This window comes from Eptatretus burgeri, chromosome 8 (genome assembly GCF_056783735.1).
Source record: "Eptatretus burgeri isolate ZD-2024b chromosome 8, Ebu_testis_v1, whole genome shotgun sequence".
Lineage (NCBI taxonomy): Eukaryota > Metazoa > Chordata > Myxini > Myxiniformes > Myxinidae > Eptatretus > Eptatretus burgeri.
The window spans coordinates 81,537,833-81,557,757 of record NC_140968.1 but is presented as its reverse complement, the minus strand read 5'-3'; the positions used below and the strand labels follow the sequence as shown (position 1 = coordinate 81,557,757).

The window sequence follows — 19,925 nt, the reverse complement described above, 5'->3', positions numbered from 1 at the left end:
TATTTATTTTTTATTTTTTTTAATGGCCAATTCACTTTGAGGTTCTGGATTTATATACATCCACTTTGTCTCATGATCGATTCCTCATTACATGTACAGCAATCACATCTGGAGTTAAAAACATATATTTTTTTTTTTTGATATTAATAACATTTTAAAGCCTCCTGTATGAGAGATGCCGACTTATTGGAAAATTAAATACCAGACATCATGAGAAGGAAAATCCTGCCGTTAATGGAGAATGAGGAACTATTCATGCTGGTGAAGGCTAAGTGTTGATCTCCATCGGCGGCGGTTAGTCCAGCAAAATGGTGCACAAGATTGAGGGAATTGGGCATTTTCAGGTAAAAGCATGAAACTTGGCCCACTTGTAGTATTTCCCAGATGATCAATATCTGAGTAAGGCCCAATTTGAAATTTCCAAAATGGCTGCCATAGAGTCAAGATGGCTGCCAAAATATTATAAAAATCATTGTTAAGTCATCTTCCTTCTTTGTGGTTTTTCTTTTCTCAGCTCTTGTAATTTCAGGTTACTGAATTTATCCCTGCGTAATTTGTACCATTTAGCCTCTCTCTCTCTCTCTCTCTCTCTCTCTCTCTCTCTCTCTCTCTCTCTCTCTCTCTCTCTCTCTCTCTCTCTCTCTCTCTCTCTCTCTCTCTCTCTCTCTCTCTCTCTCTCTCTCTCTCTCTCTCGTTTCTCTCGTTTCTCTCGTTTCTCTCGTTTCTCTCGTTTCTCTCGTTTCTCTCGTTTCTCTCGTTTCTCTCGTTTCTCTCGTTTCTCTCGTTTCTCTCGTTTCTCTCGTTTCTCTCGTTTCTCTCGTTTCTCTCGTTTCTCTCGTTTCTCTCGTTTCTCTCGTTTCTCTCGTTTCTCTCGTTTCTCTCGTTTCTCTCGTTTCTCTCGCTTCTCTCGTTTCTCTCGTTTCTCTCGTTTCTCTCGTTTCTCTCGTTTCTCTCGCTTTCTCTCGTTTCTCTCGTTTCTCTCGTTTCTCTCGTTTCTCTCGTTCTCTCTCGTTTCTCTCGTTTCTCTCGTTTCTCTCGTTTCTCTCGTTTCTCTCGTTTCTCTCCTTTCTCTCGTTTCTCTCGTTTCTCTCGTTTCTCTCTTTTCTCTCGTTTCTCTCGTCTCTCTCGTCTCTCTCGTCTCTCTCTCTCTCTCTCTCTCTCTCTCTCTCTCTCTCTCTCTCTCTCTCTCTCTCTCTCTCTCTCTCTCTCTCTCTCTCTCTCTCTCTCTCTCTCTCTCTCTCTCTCTCTCTCTCTCTCTCTCTCTCTCTCTCTCTCTCTCTCTCCCTCCGCTAAGGCTTCCTCTTCATCAAGGGCAGCAACATCAATATCGATAGGGAGTCATTTCCAATTCCTGCAATCGTTCAATGTTTATAGCAAGGCTCTCATATGCAGAACCGACGTCTCATCATTTGGAGTCAGCTGGATTTTGAAGAATTTCTGCCCTTTCACATAAAATTAATTTCTGCCAGTCTACTCAATCTGCCTTTCCTGATGTCATGAGCTTACCTTCCTCCATTGTTTATTAGTAAACTACCGCTACCATCACCATGCATTCCCCACCACCAATTGCTGAAACTGACACCTCACTGATTATCTCGTATAATAAACAGAACCTAAAATAAAACATAAACCTTTCCATCGGCATAAATGTAGCTCTCCGCAATAGAATGTGGATCGGATATCATTATAATAGGGTCGTCGTCGCGTAGCAACAGATCACAATCAGGGGATGGAGTGTATTTGAGAAAACCGTCTTTTCGTAAAACGCATTCCCATGTTTTTTATCATCATCTCGTGATGACAAACAAGGATTGATACAAATATTATCATTGTACAGAGTGGCTACAAAGTCCCTATGCATGCAGTTAGAATTTAGTGAGAATTTATCTGTATACTTCCTTCCATTCTCCACACAAATTTGAATTTTTCTCCATGTTCTTCTGGACATCTTCTTCCATGTTGAGGGTTGGACGTCATTAAAGCAGCCAATGACAGCTGTTTTGAGGTCTTCAACTGTTGTTAGGTGGAGATGAGAAATTTCCTCTTTCACAATGCCCCAAAGGGAGTTGTCACATGTTGTTAAGTCCGGACTTCGAGGAGGCCACACTATCTCAGATCCACGTCCAATCCACCATCCACTGAATTGGTCATCGAGATATTCTCTAACTGCGAGAGCATAATGTGCTGGTGCACCATCTTGTTGCAGGATAGCTGACAGTTGTAAACCTCAAAACAGCTGTCATTAGCTGCTTTAATGACCTCCAACCCTCAACATGGAAGATGTCCAGAAGAACATGGAGAAAAATTCAAATTTGTGTGGAGAATGGAGGGAAGCATTCAGATAAATTCTAATTAAATTATAACTGCGTGCATTGAGACTCTGTGGCCACTCTGTACTTCATGGCATATAGGTGATAACGATGAAGTGATCAAGGGTAACAGGCTTATCACCGATACCCCCGGTGGTGGATTTGCACTTTCCATGGCTAGTGACCCAGGAAGTACTTCAGCTATAACATTGACAATGGTGTTAAATTTGATGATTGTTTTGATCAAAATTCAAGCAAATAAATACTGCTAACCAGTCATGAGACCAAGCACTATGACTACGCTAAGAATAACGTGTCAAATACTGGTCTAACAGAACAATTTCAGAGCAGATTTAAAGATTGTGGTCGGGTTTGACTTATGTTGGCAGCCATCTAGTATTTGGTGGCCATCTTTGAAAAAAATCACATGGGCCTTTATCAGATATTCAGGTCAGGTATGGGAGCATGCGCCAGAGCAGCGCGTCGCTGCGTCCACTTTCCGCCCGTATTCCAGGGGCCTCCATCTGGCCATCCCCCAGGCAGATGCCTGGCCCATCCCAATCTCCTTGAGATGCCGATCAACCTGCTGCAACCACGAGGAATGTGGTCGGCCCACTGGCCTCCTCCACTCATGAGACTCCCTCGCTGAGAGAATCTGGTGAGCAGGGTCAGCGTCAGGAAAACGAGGCACATGTCCATACAGCTGCAACTGACGCTCACGGACTATGCAGGTAACAAATCTCATCCGAGTCTCCCTCAGCAACCACACATTGGACACAAAGTCCGACCAGCGATAGCCAAGGTTTCTCCGAATAGACCTGGTACCAAATGAATCAAGTCTCCGTCTCAGATCCTTGGTCAGAGTCCAAGTCTCACATCCATAGAGCAAGACTGGAAGCACAAGGACCTGAAGACTCGGACTTTCATCCTCCCGCACAGTTACCGGCAGCATCACACCCCATTATCCAGTGAATCCATGACTCCCCAGGCCCGACCCAGACGTCTACTGACTTTTCACTCACAGCCAGCAGAGACATGAATATCACTGCCAAGGTAAGTGAATCTCTCCACAACCTCAATATCCTCACCACAAACAGGCATAGACAGGACAGCAGCATCCAAGATGTAATTGAAAGCCTGGATCTTAGTTTTGACCCAGGCAACCCGTAATCCCTGATAAGATATTGATCGGGACATTAGTGGCTAGTATCATGGTAAGTTTCATTTTCATTCTTTGATGTCAAAGTACACAATACTTTCATCATATTGCTGTACTTAAACGCTGATTGATGGATGAAATTAAGAGGGCATTGATTAAGGTATGCTGACCGCCATGAGAAGCAAGAAGATGCTTACCATCTGGGCGATAACCCTTCGTCTTTTGCTTTGATGAGGGGTTATTTATCACTTGAAATGTCAGCTTCTCCTTACTTCCCATGTCGGTTAGCATACCTCAGTCAATGTCCTGTTGATTTCATCCATCATTAACCAATTGACTCCAGTACTGAGCAAACCTGGACTCCTTTACCCATAGAGATTGACTTCATAGAGATTACCCATAGAGATAGGCAGGAATCTAAGAAGTATTGACTTCATCCATTCCAGTCAGAAAGCTTGGAAAATGATAAATTGATTTACGGACAGGTCAGCTAAGATGCAAGCTTATTAGTCCCCGAGCGGTTCCACCAGAGGGGACTATAGGTTTGCTCTCTGTCTGGCTTTTCTTCTTCATTTTCGTCTTCAGAGCTAATCACAAATGTGGTGCTTTCTTCTTTGACCTGTCATCCACACATGATACTGTCTGGTACTGAAGTCTCCTGTTCAAACTGCACAGTATACTTCAAGACCACCATCTGGTCCACATCATCCAAATGATGATTTCCAACCGCTGCTTCTGAGCTCTCCTGAATGGACAGTCCTATATGACAAACCTCCAAGAATGGAGTTCCCCAAGGCTCTGTCCCAGCACCACTCTTGTTCAACATGTGTATGTCAGACCTCCCTAAGACAACATGAACCAAATTTGCCAATGCTGATGACCTTGCCATCCTGCATGCAAGCATATCTTTGAGGAAGTTGAAGACACTCAGTTGAGATGTTGCAACAATGTACCTCCACTCTCACCAATGGCACAAATGTCTCAATGCTCAGAAAACAGTCCACTCCGTCTTCCATATTCAGAATAGCAAGGCAAGGAAATGGCTGAACGTGAAGTTCAACAACATCCCACCACTCTTAATGCACACACACGTACCTTGATGTACAGCATGATGGGGCCTGACTTTCAGGCAGCATCCAGTAAAAGTATCTGCAACAGCCAAATTGATTCACTATGTGGTCACAACTGGAGAGCTGACTTGTCTCCCTTCCAAAACTCAACACCAGCATGAGTGTATGCCCCTGAAGAATACAGTGTTTCTGGGGCATAAGCCATCAGACAAAGATAGAACACCTCAATGCATCCTTGTGGGCCATCGGTGGATGTCTACGGCCCACACCCACCGACTACCTCCAAATTTTGATGGCATTAACCTCAATCACTTCTGTTGGGCTGCTACTGCCACACAGGTAGCTCCCAAAGCTTCTATCCCAGAACACCCACTAGATAATCTTATGGAAGAATTGCTCCCTCAAAGCACTTCACTGGAAAGAAGTGCCGAAAGCACTTCACTGGAAAGGCGCAACCCAACATCATGATGTATCATCTGACAGATACAGAAGACATACAAGTGGCGAACCAGGTAACCTGGAAGCCATGTGCAATGTCCTTCACTAAATCCAGGCCCGTCGCCAATATTTCCCAAGGGGCGGGGTGCAAATCCATAAAACTGAAGTGTTTTACTGTTCCGGCAATAGGCGGGGTCTTGGGATACCCCACTCCCTGAAAAAAAATAAAAATTATACGATTCAATACAATAATTTCCCACATTCTAGAGACTATTTGGGATTGGAACAACTCATGGGCTTTGGAAATTTTCAACTGTCTTATCAAGCTAAAAAAACAAACAATCCATCATCACATTCATATCTGCATTTCTATTGTTAGATATACAAATTGTGGACATACATTCAATCATCAAAAGTTATTTGTTATCTACGGCATGTCCTTCATCCACAACCATTTGCGATTTATATGTAAAGTACTTGGGTAAATTCTCCTTGACGTTGAACATAATTACCTCGGCAGCCGAAGGTGGGCGAAGGTTATGTTTTCACCCCTGTCTGTCTGTTTGTTTGTCTGTGATCAGGGTATCTCAAAAAGTTGTGGACGGATTCAGACGAAACTTGGTGGACGAGTTGGGTGTGTGACAAGGACAAAATGATTAGATTTTGGTGAAGAGCTGGATCCAGATACTGGAAGATTTAAAATGATTCTTCATCATTGAGAGATAGGTCCAAAAATGATGTACAGCACGATATTTCAAAATGTTATTGGGCCTGATATATTCTACTGGATCAGGCATTGCCTGACGAGGTATGCACTCCACCAAGTGCCCTTCCAGTTTTTAGTTTACCTGGAATTGGAATTCCAGATAAGGTATTGTCATTGTGGTCCGTCCGTCCGTCCGTGCGTCTCCCATTTCGACATCTCCGGCCAAATTGCTGAACCGATCCGGCTGAAATTTGGCAGCAAGGTTCTGCACCTGACTGGTAATGGGGATTGTAAAGCTCACTCCGGTCACCTGACTTTAAGTAGGTCAAAATGGCTGACCGTAAATTTCTTCAATTTATTTAATTATCTGCAAGATTAAAAAAAATTATTTTCCAGGCCTATCAGTCAGAACAGAGCCATCTTCACAGGATTGTAGGCCCTGGGCAAAGCAATGCACTGGGGCCCCTACCCACCATCCCACTGAAATGAAAACTGAAACTTTCATTAAAATTAAACATATAATTAATTGGTTTAAAGCAAGAATCAACACCAACGTTTAAACATGCAATTGGTGGAGCAAGAATTAATCAACACAAATGTTTGCGACATTTCTTTGCAGAGAATTGTTTTATAATTGGTTGGAAGTCAACATTCTTCAGGATGAGTGAAAGCCAGTTAGAACGCTGCTGCCCCATTGTGCTGCCAAGCTGATTCTTTGTTAGTTTCAATCTTGAAAGTGAGTGTTCCCCCACACACAGTTGGTCACCATCATGCACATGATGAACACTCTGAGTGTGATTTCAATATTGGGAAATGCAGATTTCAAGTTATCTCAAATGCGTTTGCTGTACACCTCAGGGAGAGTCTCACATTCTTCATCGTGGACCACGTAGTGCTTGAGCTGCTTGCACATATATATATATATATATATATATATATATATATATATATATATATATATATATGTGTATATATATATATATAATTTAGTAGTGGCCCATTCTATTCATGGGACCCCTAAAATCATAGGGCTCCAGCATGCCCATGCGTTTAGACGACTCTGAGTCAGAATGCGAGCAAATTTGGGTTACATTAGACCAGGGCCCGGAGGAGGAGGAGGAGGAGGAGGAGGAGGAGGAGGAGGAGGAGGAGGAGGAGGAGGAGGACAACAAAGCGGACATGGACGGGTTTTGCATGTTATGACGCTTGCTAGTTCCCTCCGCCACCGAAGCTGCACGGAGATTAAGTTTTCATCGGTCGTTTTGTTTGTCTGTCTGTGTTATGTCACTCAACAGATGCTAAACAATTGGATGCGATTGATCGCAAGGCACAAATCGATTTCATCCACAGCACGTTGCTTTCACATCTATCTATAATTCCAGAAATCTGTGTGTGTGTGTGTGTGTGTGTGTGTATGCGTGTGTGTGTGTGTGTGTGTGTGTGTGTGTGTGTGTGTGTGTGTGTGTGTGTGTGTGTGTGTGTGTGTGTGTGTGTGTGTGTGTGTGTGTGTGTGTGTGTGTGTGTGTGTCTGTGTCTGTGACAGTTGTTTCTCGACAACTACTGGTCCGATCTAATTGAAACTTGCCAGGTATATTGCTGGGGCCCTGAGTATGTGCCTTTTCAAGGTTTGATATTAATCGGACAAGTGGTTCCCAAGTTATGGCCATTTGTTTACCAAACCAATGAAAGGACACGTTGCTGCGTAGGCGTGGCCGTTGGGGAAGAGATTCTCAGCCGCGTTCCCCATTACGAGTTACAACGTACGGACTTCTGGATAATGATGACAGTGTATTCTAACAACTTCTCGATTTCTTATGCGCATTTATAGATAAACACAATGCCCCAATCCAGTTGTCGTTTACGAGAGCAAAGGAACGAAGGATCACCTTCGTGTGGTTGTTTGAAAGTTTTTATTTTTGGTTTGCACGTACGGCCACGCACGTACGGGCACGCGAGAGCGAAGGAACGGCCTGTGTGGTTGTTGTTTCTGGCTCGCGGTTTGAAAGTTTTTTTTTTGTTTTTTTGTTTTGCACGTATGGCCAGGCACAAGTATATCCAACTCCGTTAAGATGGCGTTAAGATGGCGTCTCCCTCACGTTCCACAAGCACCTCCCCCTTGCAGCATCATTATCATAATCTTCTTCTTCCTCACAATCTCAACACCCAAATATTCAACAACGGTATATTATATGGAAAGAATATAAGAGTGTGTGAATAGGATACCTCAAAAAGTGGTGGATGGACTCGGATGATAGTTGGTGGACAGGTTTGGTGTACAACAACGACAAATTGATTCGATTTTGGTCCGATAATTAATTTATTTTCTCATTAATTCTTCACCATTCACTGAAGAACGGGGTAAAAAAAAATGTTTCGTACGATATTTCAAATGGTTATGGACGGATTAGGACAAGCCTTGGTGGACGAGTTATGTACATGACGAGAACAAGGTGATTAGATCAAGATAGTGGAGCAACTTAACTAAATATAGCATAACAATTGTGCATTTTGTGAGGAAAGCACCAAATTTGGCACACGAGTAGCCTATCATATTATGAACAGATTTGGATATTGGGCCATCTCAAAATTTTTGATGGCAGTGGAAAATGGCTGCCACAGCCATCAGCGGCTGGATTTGAGATGGCCCAATATCCAAATCTGTTCATAATATGATAGGCAACTAGTGTGCCAAATTTGGTGCTTTCCTCACAAAATGCACAATTGTTATGCTAAGTTGCCCCACTAAGATCCGGCCTCTCAGTGGGATTCAAACCTAAACTGTTCAACATGGTGGAGGTATGCACTCTACCGAGTGTCCTTGTAGGTTCCCTTTGGAATCGCCTCTGCTGGATTTGGTCAGAAAATTCTAGAATGCGTTAAATATTTATGGTGTGGGAGGGTCCTTGTGGAAGCCAAGTCCCTCATTTTTATCCCCCGCCGCGTGGCGGAAGGGGGATATTGTCACCCGGGTCATCCGTCCGTCCGGGTGGGCGTCAACATTTATAGCTGTGAGTGCGATAACTCATAAACTGTTCGCCATATCGATTTGAAATTTGGGTCACACATGTACCACCTGAAAAGGAAGAACCCTATTGATTTTGGGCGTGGCCGGATCCAAGATGGCCGACTGGGGCGGCCATCTTGAAAAAAAATTTTTTTGTAATAAATGGAAAACCGCTTATCTGATTTCAATTATTTTTCAATGGCGGGGGATTCTCCATCCCTGATGGGTGTATTTGTCCTTTAGTCTGTTTCGAGACGTCCGCAGTCCACACAGAAAAACATGATGGGAAGCTTGGAGTACTACTGGGTTCATAACGGGCAAAATTCCTCACAAAAAACATGTTGTCGTTGTCGTCTTCTTCTTCTTCTTCTTCCTCCTGCTCTTCTCCTTCCTCTTCTTCTTCCTCTTCTTCTTCCTCTTCTTCTTCCTCTTCTTCTTCCCCTTCTTCTCCCCCCCCTTCTTCTTCCTCTTCTTCTACCTGTGCGTTTTTTTTTATTAAAGTATTTGTGTTGATGATGTTTTGTGATTCTTATGACTTGTGGCCGTCGTCGTTGTTGATTAGATTGGATGACGATGTTTAAGATAATGGTTGTTGTCTCGTTTGATGTTTTAAAAATAACGGTTGACGGATGCTGTGTGGTAACTGGTAAACGAGGCTCGCGCGGGTCGGACGAACGTTCGAATTCAGACGGAGCATCACCTCAGGGCTCGGCAGTGTGTTCTCACCTTCTCGCAAACTTCTCACTCGGTCGGTAATCGCTTCCTCGATGGTGAGGGTGAGTGAGGCTTCCTCCGACACCATGGTGAAGCGAATGTTCAAGTGGTCCGCGCTGCCTCTCCTGCTGTTTGCGATTCTGATGAAGTCGAACTCGACATCGGAGGCGACGACGACTCCAGCACCTGGAACAAGTCCGTTACCTCAGAAACCAGGTGAGTCAAGTCTTCGTAAATCTTGTCACACGTTTTTTAACGAATATGTAAGATATTGTGTTGTATTTACAGCTTGGGTGAATGAATTGGGTAAAGTGACCAACACCAACACCAACACCAACACCAACACCAACACCAACACCAACACCAACAACCCGATTCGAATGCAAAACGTAAACTGTTCAGCAAAATGTGTCCAGGATGCCGGTGATGGATCGCCTCCTCTTCCTGAAGGACACCGTGGGATCTTTAACGTCCACCGAGTAATGCTGGCAGAGGGGACGTCGGTTTAACGTCCATATGAGGGACGGCACACACATATTGATGAAACACCAGGATGGCAGTTTATAGCTGGGTCAGGATTCAAACCCAGGCTACATAGCTTGGAGGCGAGTGTGCGTAGCTCCAGGTAGCTTGGAGGCGAGTGTGCGTAGCTCCAGGTAGCTTGGAGGCGAGTGTGCGTAGCTCCAGGTAGCTTGGAGGCGAGTGTGCGTAGCTCCAGGTAGCTTGGAGGCGAGTGTGCGTAGCTCCAGGTAGCTTGGAGGCGAGTGTGCGTACCTCCAGGTAGCTTGGAGGCGAGTGTGCGTAGCTCCAGGTAGCTTGGAGGCGAGTGTGCGTAGCTCCAGGTAGCTTGGAGGCGAGTGTGCGTAGCTCCAGGTAGCTTGGAGGCGAGTGTGCGTACCTCCAGGCCATCCTGACGGCCCCCTTTCTGAATTTTGAAAAGTTCATGGTTATTGGTAAAGCGACATGGTTATTGAGAATAGAGACGTTCACGAGTGGGAAACTTGTGTGTGATGGCAGTATGCCTTCCCCTCCTGAAGGATCGGACGTAAGATTATGGTAGATGAGGCCCGAGGAGGTAACCGAGTCGAACTGGACAGGGGCTGAGCAGTGTGAGCACTCCTCATTTTCATAAATGCCAAGGTGAGCCAATGAAAAAAGCCAAGGAATTCACAACGTTTCAGAAAAGCGATGATAATTAATAGAAAACCTATACGCCAAGAAAACCTATAGAAAACCAAGATCTTGTGAAAAAAGCCAAGGAGTGGTCACACTGGGGCAGAGGGGCAGAAGAAAGGAACGTTATTCCTGTAGTACCCAGTTTCGATTATATTTATGTGCATTATAATGTCCAGTTTTCTTTACCTGTCTTCGAAGGTGTCTCAAGCGAGCTCCCAATTTCTACAAGTTCTCCTGCAGGCGGCGGATCGGATGCAGCCCCAATCCCACAAGGGCAAGTTATCGGCGCAAAGCCCATTACATCGTCTCCCGAAAAAATGAAACGAAGCTCCAATCGGACGAAGGATTTCGGATCCAGGCGTGACGACGAACGCGAGTTGCCTTCGAAGCAAAGTGCTCGCAATCACAATGGTTCGAGTACACCGAAGAGGTACCTTCACGTCCCACACTTTGAGGAATTTTTGGAATTATTTGACTGCAACGCCCATCCGAAGTCGAGATCGCAGCAGTGCATCAAGGAAGTCGAGCAATTGTACAGCAAGTTGTTCCTTCTCAAGCACAGTGTTCAGAACGACCACTCGGAGATGACAACACCGATGGCATTTTATCTTGAAACCACTCCCCGAGTTGAACATTTCGTTGAGTTACTCCGGTGTGATGAAGTCCCTGACTACAGAGCTCCACGTTGCGTTACAACCGCCAAGCTCTTCTACGAAAGTTTTTTGGTTTTCAGCAATAAGATTCATTATCGAAAATCATCACGAGCCAAATCGTCAAAACGCAAACACGGCAAGCGCATCGGGAAGACCCATTCGTCGTCGCAGCAGAACAAGGGCGTTGAACCATCTGCTGCCATGACATCCCACTTGTCGATAAAAACGCAAAACTGGAGCATCGGTCACGTTCCGACAGTTGCTCAGGTTCTGCAATTGTTTGGCTGTGACAACCTCGTAAAGCATAAACTACAATGCAGACAAACGGCCAAAGACTTGCACGACGATCTGTTGTTTCTCAAGTATCACTTTGCGAAAGGCTTGTCGACGATCTCGAAGGAAAAGCATCCGAATCCCAAACATTCGAATTTGAAGGCAGTATTTTCCGAATCCCACAAGTGGCCTCATTTTCCCAGCTTGCTTCACTTTTCTGACGTACTTAGCGGAGCAGCCGGTTTGCCTGGACTGCGTGATTTGGCAGATCTGTTCGGCTGTAACGACGGTCCAGTGCGCAGCCAATCGCAGTGCCTTGAGCATGTTAAAACTTTCTATCACAGCTTGCATATTCTCAAAAAAATAATTGCACATGCAAAAATAAATAAAAAATTGCGCTTGGCCTACGTCGAGCAAAACCTGACGAGTGGAGGAAATAACTTTCCATCAAAAATGGCGAAGTACAGAGTGCAGTCTGGTAAAAACAAAGCTGGGCAAGTGTCCCGCAATGATTTCATTACCTTGATGTCTCGGTATTTTCAAAAGAGAAAATCTCCTCATGCACATTGGAACTTAATGGGTCATATTGACATGGTGACAAAGAGTAAGGAGAATCGTTTCACGAAGTCTGTTATTCCATTTGTAGTGAGTTTTCAGAGTGCAGACAAACGACAAATTCCACCACCACAGTTGCACACGAAAGACAGCCTCGGTAGAGGTGCTCAAGACAAACACTCGACTTTTCGGCCAGAACAAGCGCTGGATGAACTGAACTCGAATACAAGCATTCTGAATAAGGATCTGCGGAAAAACGAGACCGACACATCCAAACCACATGTGTGGAGCAATCTCCGTTTTCGTTCTCTTTTTCGGCGATTGAAGACCAGAAAAGAAAGGAGCGCAGAAAACTCGAGCAGGGGGTTGAAGCAAGTTCACAGGCAACTACTTACAGGTAAATTCAAACTTGCAACTACATTGTTCACTGTTATCCTGTTCATGCCTCCTTCTCTGTCCCCTTTTACACTTCTCATTATGTCACTCACTGTTTTCTCATCCACCTCCCCTCTCCTGCTTTCTCATTCACTGCCACCCTACCTTCTGATTTACTCCCCCCCCATCCCCACCTTCTCACCCACTACCTCCCTTGTCATCCATCCACCATACCATCTCGTACATCTCCCCATGCCTTCTCATCCACTCCCTCCCATCTCATCCATCCCTACACTGCCTTCTGATCAACCCTTCCACCCCCATTCTTATCCATCCCTCTCTTCCCTTATCACCCCTCACCCCCCCCCCCCACACACCTTCTGATCTAGCCTCCCCCCTGCCTTCTGAGCCAGCTACCTTCCGAACCAGCCTCCCCCCATCTGCTGAGCCCCCCACCCTGCCTTCTGAGCCACTCTCCCCCTACCTTCTGATTTACTCACCCCCCCATCCCCACCTTCTCACCCACTACCTCCCTTGTCATCCATCCACCATACCCTCTCGTACATCCACCCCCTCCAATCTCATCCATCCCTCCACTGCCTTCTGATCAACCCTCCCACCCCATTCTTATCCATCCCTCTCTTCCCTTATCACCTCCACCCCCCCCACACACCTTCTGATCTAGCCTCCCCCTGCCTTCTGAGCCAGCTACCTTATGAACCACCCTCCCCACCCCCACCTGCTGAGCCCCCCACCCTGCCTTCTGAGCCACCCTCCCCCTGCCTTCTGAGCCACCCTCCCCCCTGCCTTCTGAGCCACCCTCCCCCCTGCCTTCTGAGCCACCCTCCCCCCTGCCTTCTGAGCCACCCTCCCCCCTGCCTTCTGAGCCACCCTCCCCCTGCCTTCTGAGCCACCCTCCCCCTGCCTTCTGAGCCACCCTCCCCCCTGCCTTCTGAGCCACCCTCCCCCTGCCTTCTGAGCCACCCTCCCCCTGCCTTCTGAGCCACCCTCCCCTGCCTTCTGAGCCACCCTCCCCCTGCCTTCTGAGCCACCCTCCCCCTGCCTTCTGAGCCACCCTCCCCCCTGCCTTCCAGTCCACACCCTCCCTCACCCCACCTTCCGATCCACCCTCACCCCACCTTCTGATTCACCCTCCCCCACCTTCCTCCCCCACCTTTCAATACACCCTCCCCCATCCCCCCATCCCCCCCCCCACCTTTGTCTCGTAGACTCATTTTTGTCTTTCATTGGGTTTGTCTCGTAGACCATCGATGAATTGATACATTAACTTGATGGTGCATGGATGCAACCGAAGCATGATGGGCCATTGTGGCCTCCTTGATTCAAGTTACCCTGTATCGATAAAATAGCATAATGGCATAAAAAGTTACCTAATCTTTAAATTGTTTTTGTAATTATATCCCTTTTTAGATCATTCTGAAAGTTCCATTTTCAACACTTTGTTCATGACTGAAGCAAGAAATTTACTTCAAATTATTTGGCTTCATTTTTTCTTCCTCGGATTTCTTGCAATCGTTGCATTCTTCTGGGCGAGGTATGAACTATGAGTATGTTAAGCCTTATCCTGTTCAAGTGTCAGGAGGGCAAATTCTTATTCCAAACTTGGAAACGGCACCAGACCCAACCAAGAAGTCTCTCTCAAATAATTGCAAACCCGTGTATTTTTTGAGAAAATCCTATTTTATGTGCAACTCAAAAGAAATCCCTCCTGGCTCTTAACAGGAGCAGCAAACCAGTGTTATTATAAACTGGTCATTAGTTATACACAAGTTATAAATGCATGATAACTCAAACCTATGTTCATCCTTTGTTAAGGAGAAAACTGCACGGTGAACAGCTGAAGCAAGTCTGAATGCAAAGCTGATGTCGTCCCGTTTCTGTGGATCGCATGGTTCTACACGAGAATAATACGGAAAAATCAGATACATATTTAGTAAATGCTGAGAGGTTGATGTGTTATACATCAGTTTACCCAGCTTTCTGACCAGGTCACAGTAAAAGTATTTAAATCTTGAAAATGTACCATTATCAACACTGATTCAGGCTCATAGATAATCTTTACAAATGTGTGTTTTAAAGAGTAAAAACCTTAATACTTAATATACTACATTGTTAGTGTGGAGAGTGATCTCACTATCAATAAAAATAGATCCAATCAATTGCAATACTTGCTTTATATATAGGATAATATTGTTGCGTCGAAGGGGGTGGATCCATAGCTAGTGAGTGTAGTGTGGTCCGTATGCTTCCAGTAAGTTAGAGTGCCATAGTACAGGGATCTTTCAGAGGAAGTCGTGTGTTACACGTGATGCTGAGAAGGCAGCAAGTGTAATTTACAGACAGGGAATCGATTAATTATGTCTGCATGAAAACCTCTTGTTGTAGGCAGGGCGAGGTGAGGACTTCCCATCGCAGAGGCACATGTGTGTCACGTGTGAAAGGCAATTGCGATCTATCTGGCCAGTGTGTGCCAGCTATGGTGGTGCAGTGGGCTGTAGAGCCTGAAGGAAAAGGTGCACCTTGATTTTTTTTTTTGTTTTATAGGGGCCACCACCATGGCCTGGATTCAAGAGAAGGGGCAGAACTCGGTTCTGACCGGGGAGTCCATGTGAGAGGGTAAGCAGAGGCTTGTGAGAGCAAGAGTCAGTGAGACCACAGTGAGAGAGGATACCTGTAATGTATCCACGACTCGATAGAGGGGGGTGTGGTCTGCATTGTGTGGAAACGTGTGCACTATATGAACGGTTGTGGTGCAATAAAGACGTGTTGACTGATCTTGGAGAGATTCTGTCGTTCTGGCCTCGTTCTTAGCATCGGATATAACATTTGGCGACAAAGTAAACTATTGCTTCGTAAGGGAAAGTGGAGGCGTTCAACCCCAAGTAGTCATGGGATGTTTACGTGGAACATTTGTCGTCTTACTATGAGGCGAACCAGATCACAGAGGATGGCACAAAACGTGCTATTTTGTTGTCGGTTGTGGTAGGCAAGACATATACAGTCATCCGGTCAATGTGTGCACCCAGGAAACTGGGAGAAGTTTATTTTGAACAGATCGTGAAAATTGTTAAAGGAACATTTTTCACCGAATCCTTTTTAAAACTCTGGCACATTTGAAGTTGAGGGGTTGCGTGCAAAGACCGGGGCAGTCCATCATTTCATTCCTTGCAGAACTACAAGAGGCAAGCGAACGCTGTGAGTATGGGGTGATGCTTGATGAGTTCATATTTGGGGTGAGGAACGAAAGCCTTCAGAAGAGGCTGTTGGAAACTGACGGACTTGCATTGAAGATGGCGGTTGAAAAAGCATTGGCACATGAGTTGGCTAGAAGTGGAGCTGCTGTGATTCGCGAAGGTCTCTGGGGGGAACTAATTATTGAGTACAGTCCAGATGTTGTCGTTTATGCCATCAAGGACCGTCAGTTGTTGGAGATGTGGTGGAAAACATGCTCCAAGCAGTTGCCGATTTAATACCAAACCGTGTCTTTGTTGCGGTAAAATGGGTCATATTGCCAGACATTGTGGGAAGATGGTTGGTTCCAATCGTCGGGAAGTGACTCAACCGAAGTTTAGAGTCCATTGTATGGATCCATCAATGGAAGAGGCCGCACCAGAATCGGAGACGTCCAGGTATGGGAATTACTACTCAGTGGAGTATGATACACTGTATCACACGTCCAGCTCTGGAGCTTTTACATGCGCAGTATAAATGGCAGGGACCAAGGTTGACATGGAGATAGATACGGGAGCATCCTGTTCTGTAATCAGTCAGAAGGTGTATGATTCTTTGGAAAACAGACCACTGCTGATCCATTCTCTCCGTACTATTAAGACGTTCACTGGTGAAACACTTCCCTTGGTAGGGGAGGCTGATATCATAGTGAGACATAGAGGTCAGCAAAAAATAATGAGTGGTGGTTACGAAGAGTGGGCCCAGTCTGTTGGGCAGGAACTAGCTTGAACAGTTGAAGTTGAACTCGGTGGACATCAAGCAGTTCAAGATGCAAAGTCGCCCAGAGGCAGCACTGTTAACTAATGATGACTTGTATATTGGGGTTACAGGTCGGGTTGTTGGCATGAAAGCTACATTGTTTGCCATGCCAGACTGTAAACCCAAGTTTTTGAAGGCCAGACCAGTGGCATTTGCTCTGAAGCAAACAATTGACACTGAACTCGACTGCTTAGAGTCTGAGGGCCGAGTCGAGATGGTCAAGTATTCAAAGTGAGCCTCTTCAATTGTGCCTGTTTTGAGGCCGAATGGTTCAATGAAGATATGTAGTGACTACAAATCTACCTTTAATCAGGCAGCAGTGGTTGACCAGTATCCCATTCCAAAGGTGGAGGATCTACTAGCAGAGATGAGTGGTGGAAAACAGTGGTCTAATTTGGACATCACATCAGCTTACATGCAGCTGGAGTTGGATGAGGATTCAAAGGACGAAACAACGATCAATACACATCGTGGTCTCTATCGCTACCACCGTCTACCATTTGGAATATCATCGGGCCCCAGCTATTTTTCAGAACTTCCTGGAAAACTTGCTAAAGTCCATTTCTTTTGTGGTTGGACGACTGGATGATATACTTGTGTCTGGTAAAGACCAAGTCGATCACCTGTGCCACCTACAGGAGGTCTTCCGTCGGTTGAGGCTGACAGGGATTCATCCAAACAAGGCAAAATGTGTTTTCTTGGCTCATTCTGTGGTGTGTTGTGGTTATCGCGTTGATGCAACTGGTATACGGCCGGTGTAAGAGTCAATCCGGGCCATTGTGGAGGCCCCTGGCACCTCAGAATATATCGCAGCTGAAGAGTTTTCTCGGACTGCTGAATTATTTTTAATTGGTTCTTGCCGAGAGTTGCTACAGTTCTTGAACCACTTCACAAGTTGCTACGTACCATTGTGGGATGGAGGTGGGTTGTGGAGCAGATTAAGGCTTTCCAGGAGGCAAAGTGCCTGCTCACATCTGTTGATGTTTTAATTCACTACAGTAGTGATAAACCCCTATTGCTGTTGGTGGATGCTTCTTCATATGGTGTTGGGGCTGTACTATCCCACATCATGGAGGATGGTAGTGAACAACCTAGCACGTTTGCATTAAGATCTCATAAGCCAGCAGAACGTAATTATGCCCAGATTGATAGAGAAGGGCTGGCTATCGTCTTTGAAATGAAACCTTTTCACCAGTTTTGTTTGGGGACGTAAGGTTGAAATCCATACTGACCACAACCCTTTGCTTGGGTTGTTGGGTTAATACAAACCTGGACCACATTTGGCTTATCCGAGGGTTACCCGTTGGTGTTGGGTGGTCGCGAGAGTACCCTTATTTTCAGTTTTTCCGTCTGTCTGTATGTTTGTATGTTTGTTGGGTGGTCGCTAGAGTACCCTTATTCTCAGTTTTTCCGTTTGTCTGGTATGTTGGGTATTCGCTCGAGTACCCTTATTTTCACTTTTTCCATCTGTCTGTATGTATGTTTGTTTGTTTGTATGTCTGGATGTCTGAATGTAATGGACAGCTCTGGAGGCCCGAGGAGTCAACTGATTTTGATGAAACTTGACAGGTAGGTTCATACCAGGATCTAGTTGCATGCTTTTGAGCACCGTTGCTATGGACACCATCGTTGCCTAGCAACAGGACTTTGAAATTTTTGAAAAAATCCGAAAACATTAATTTTTTTCGAAAATCAAAAATCGGCTTCCAGGCTTTTTATGTGTACTATAATCAACATCTTTGTCAAAAATTTTCAGCCCGATCCTTCAAAAACTGTTTGACTCGTATGCAATTATGTAGCGACCACCCATGTCGCCGACCGGCTTGGATGTTTGTTTGTTTGTATGTAATGGACAGCTCAGGAGGTCAGAGGAGTCAACCGATTTTGATGAAACTTGACAGGAAGGTTCATACTGGAATCGAGTTCTACGCTTTTTGAGCACCGTTGCTATGGACACCACCGTTGCCAAGCAACGGGACTTTGAAATTTTTGAAAAATCCGAAAAAAAAAAGTCGAAAATCAAAAATCGCTTCGAGGCTTTTTTGCGCACTATAATCAACCTCTTTGTCAAAAAATTTCAGCCCGATCTGTCAAAAACTGTATAACTAGTATGCAATTATGTCGCGACCACCCATGTCGCCGACTGGCTTGTTGGGTGGTCGCAAGAGTACCCTTATTTTTACTTTTTCCGTCTGTCTGTATGTAATGGACAGCTCTGGAGGCCAGAGGAGCCAACCGATTTTGATGAAACTTGACAGGTAGGTTCATACCAGGATCAAGTTCTATGCTTTTGAGCAACGTTTCTATGGACACCACCGTTGCCTTGCAACAGGACTTTGAAATTTTTGAAAAATCCCCAAAAAATTATTTTTTCGAAAATCAAAAATCTGCTTCGAGGCTTTTATGCGCACGACAATCGCACTCTTTGTCAAAAAAATTTCAGCCAGATCCGTCAAAATCTCTATGACTAGTATGCAATTATGTCGCGACCACCCATGTCGCCGAACGGCTTGCATGTTTGTTTGTATGTAATGGACAGCTCTGGAGGCCAGAGGAGTCGACCGATTTCGATGAAACTTGACAGGTAGGTTCAGACCAGGATCTAGTTCAACGCTTTTGAGCATCGTTGCTATGGACATCACCGTTGCCGAGCAACGGGACTTTGAAATTTTTGAAAAATCCCCCAAAAAATTATTTTTTCGAAAATCAAAAATCGGCTTCCAGGCTTTTATGCGCACTATAATCAGCCTCTTTGTAAAAAAACTATGGCAAGTATGCAATTATGTAGTGACCACCCAAGACGCCTACCGGCTTGTTGGGTGGTCGCTCGAGTACCCTTATTTTCACTTTTTTTCCGTCTGTCTGTATGTTTGTTTGTCTGTATGTTTGTTTGTCTGTATGTAATGGACAGCTCTGGAGGCCAGAGGAGTCGAGCGATTTTGATGAAACTTGACAGGTAGTTTCATACCAGGATCTCGTTCTATGCTTTTGAGCAGCGTTGCTATGGACACCACCATTGCCGAGCAACGGGACTTTGAAATCTTTGAAAAACCCTAAAAAAAATTGTTTTTTCAAAAATTTCCTTCCATGCTTTTGTGCGCACTATAATCAACCTCTTTGTCAAAAATTTTCAACCCGATCCGTCAAAAACTGTATGACTAGTATGCAATTATGTCGCGACCAACCATGTCACCTACCGGCTTGTGGGATGGTCGCAAGAGTACCCTTATTTTCACTTTTTCCGTCTGTCTCCATGTTTGTATGTGTGTATGTAATGGACAGCTCTGGAGGCCAGAGGAGTCGACCAATTTTGATGAAACTTGACAGGTAGGGTCATACCAGGATCTAGTTCTCTGCTTTTAAGCACCGTTGCTATGGACACCACCATTGCCTAGCAACGGGACGTTGAAATTTTTGAAAAATCCTAAAAAATATGTTTTTTTCAAAAATGGGATTCCAGGCTTTTATGCGTACTATAATCA

At 45.1% G+C, this 19,925-nt stretch overlaps 1 protein-coding gene across 2 annotated transcripts; it reads left to right on the top strand.

The window, feature by feature from the left end:
* Positions 1–9,159: 9,159 nt before the first annotated feature.
* Positions 9,160–14,612, top strand: LOC147022154 (uncharacterized). Of its 2 annotated transcripts, XM_085892799.1 has the most exons (4): positions 9,164–9,616; positions 10,775–12,454; positions 13,864–13,987; positions 14,269–14,612. In XM_085892799.1, exons 1-4 carry the CDS (start codon positions 9,454–9,456, stop codon positions 14,303–14,305), a joined length of 2,004 nt encoding a protein of 667 aa, XP_085748925.1. In that variant the 5' UTR covers positions 9,164–9,453; the 3' UTR covers positions 14,306–14,612. The 2 variants fall into 2 exon arrangements, with proteins under 2 accessions (XP_085748926.1, XP_085748925.1); XM_085892800.1 differs by lacking the exon at positions 13,864–13,987 and having other exon boundaries at positions 9,160–9,616.
* Positions 14,613–19,925: the final 5,313 nt, after the last annotated feature.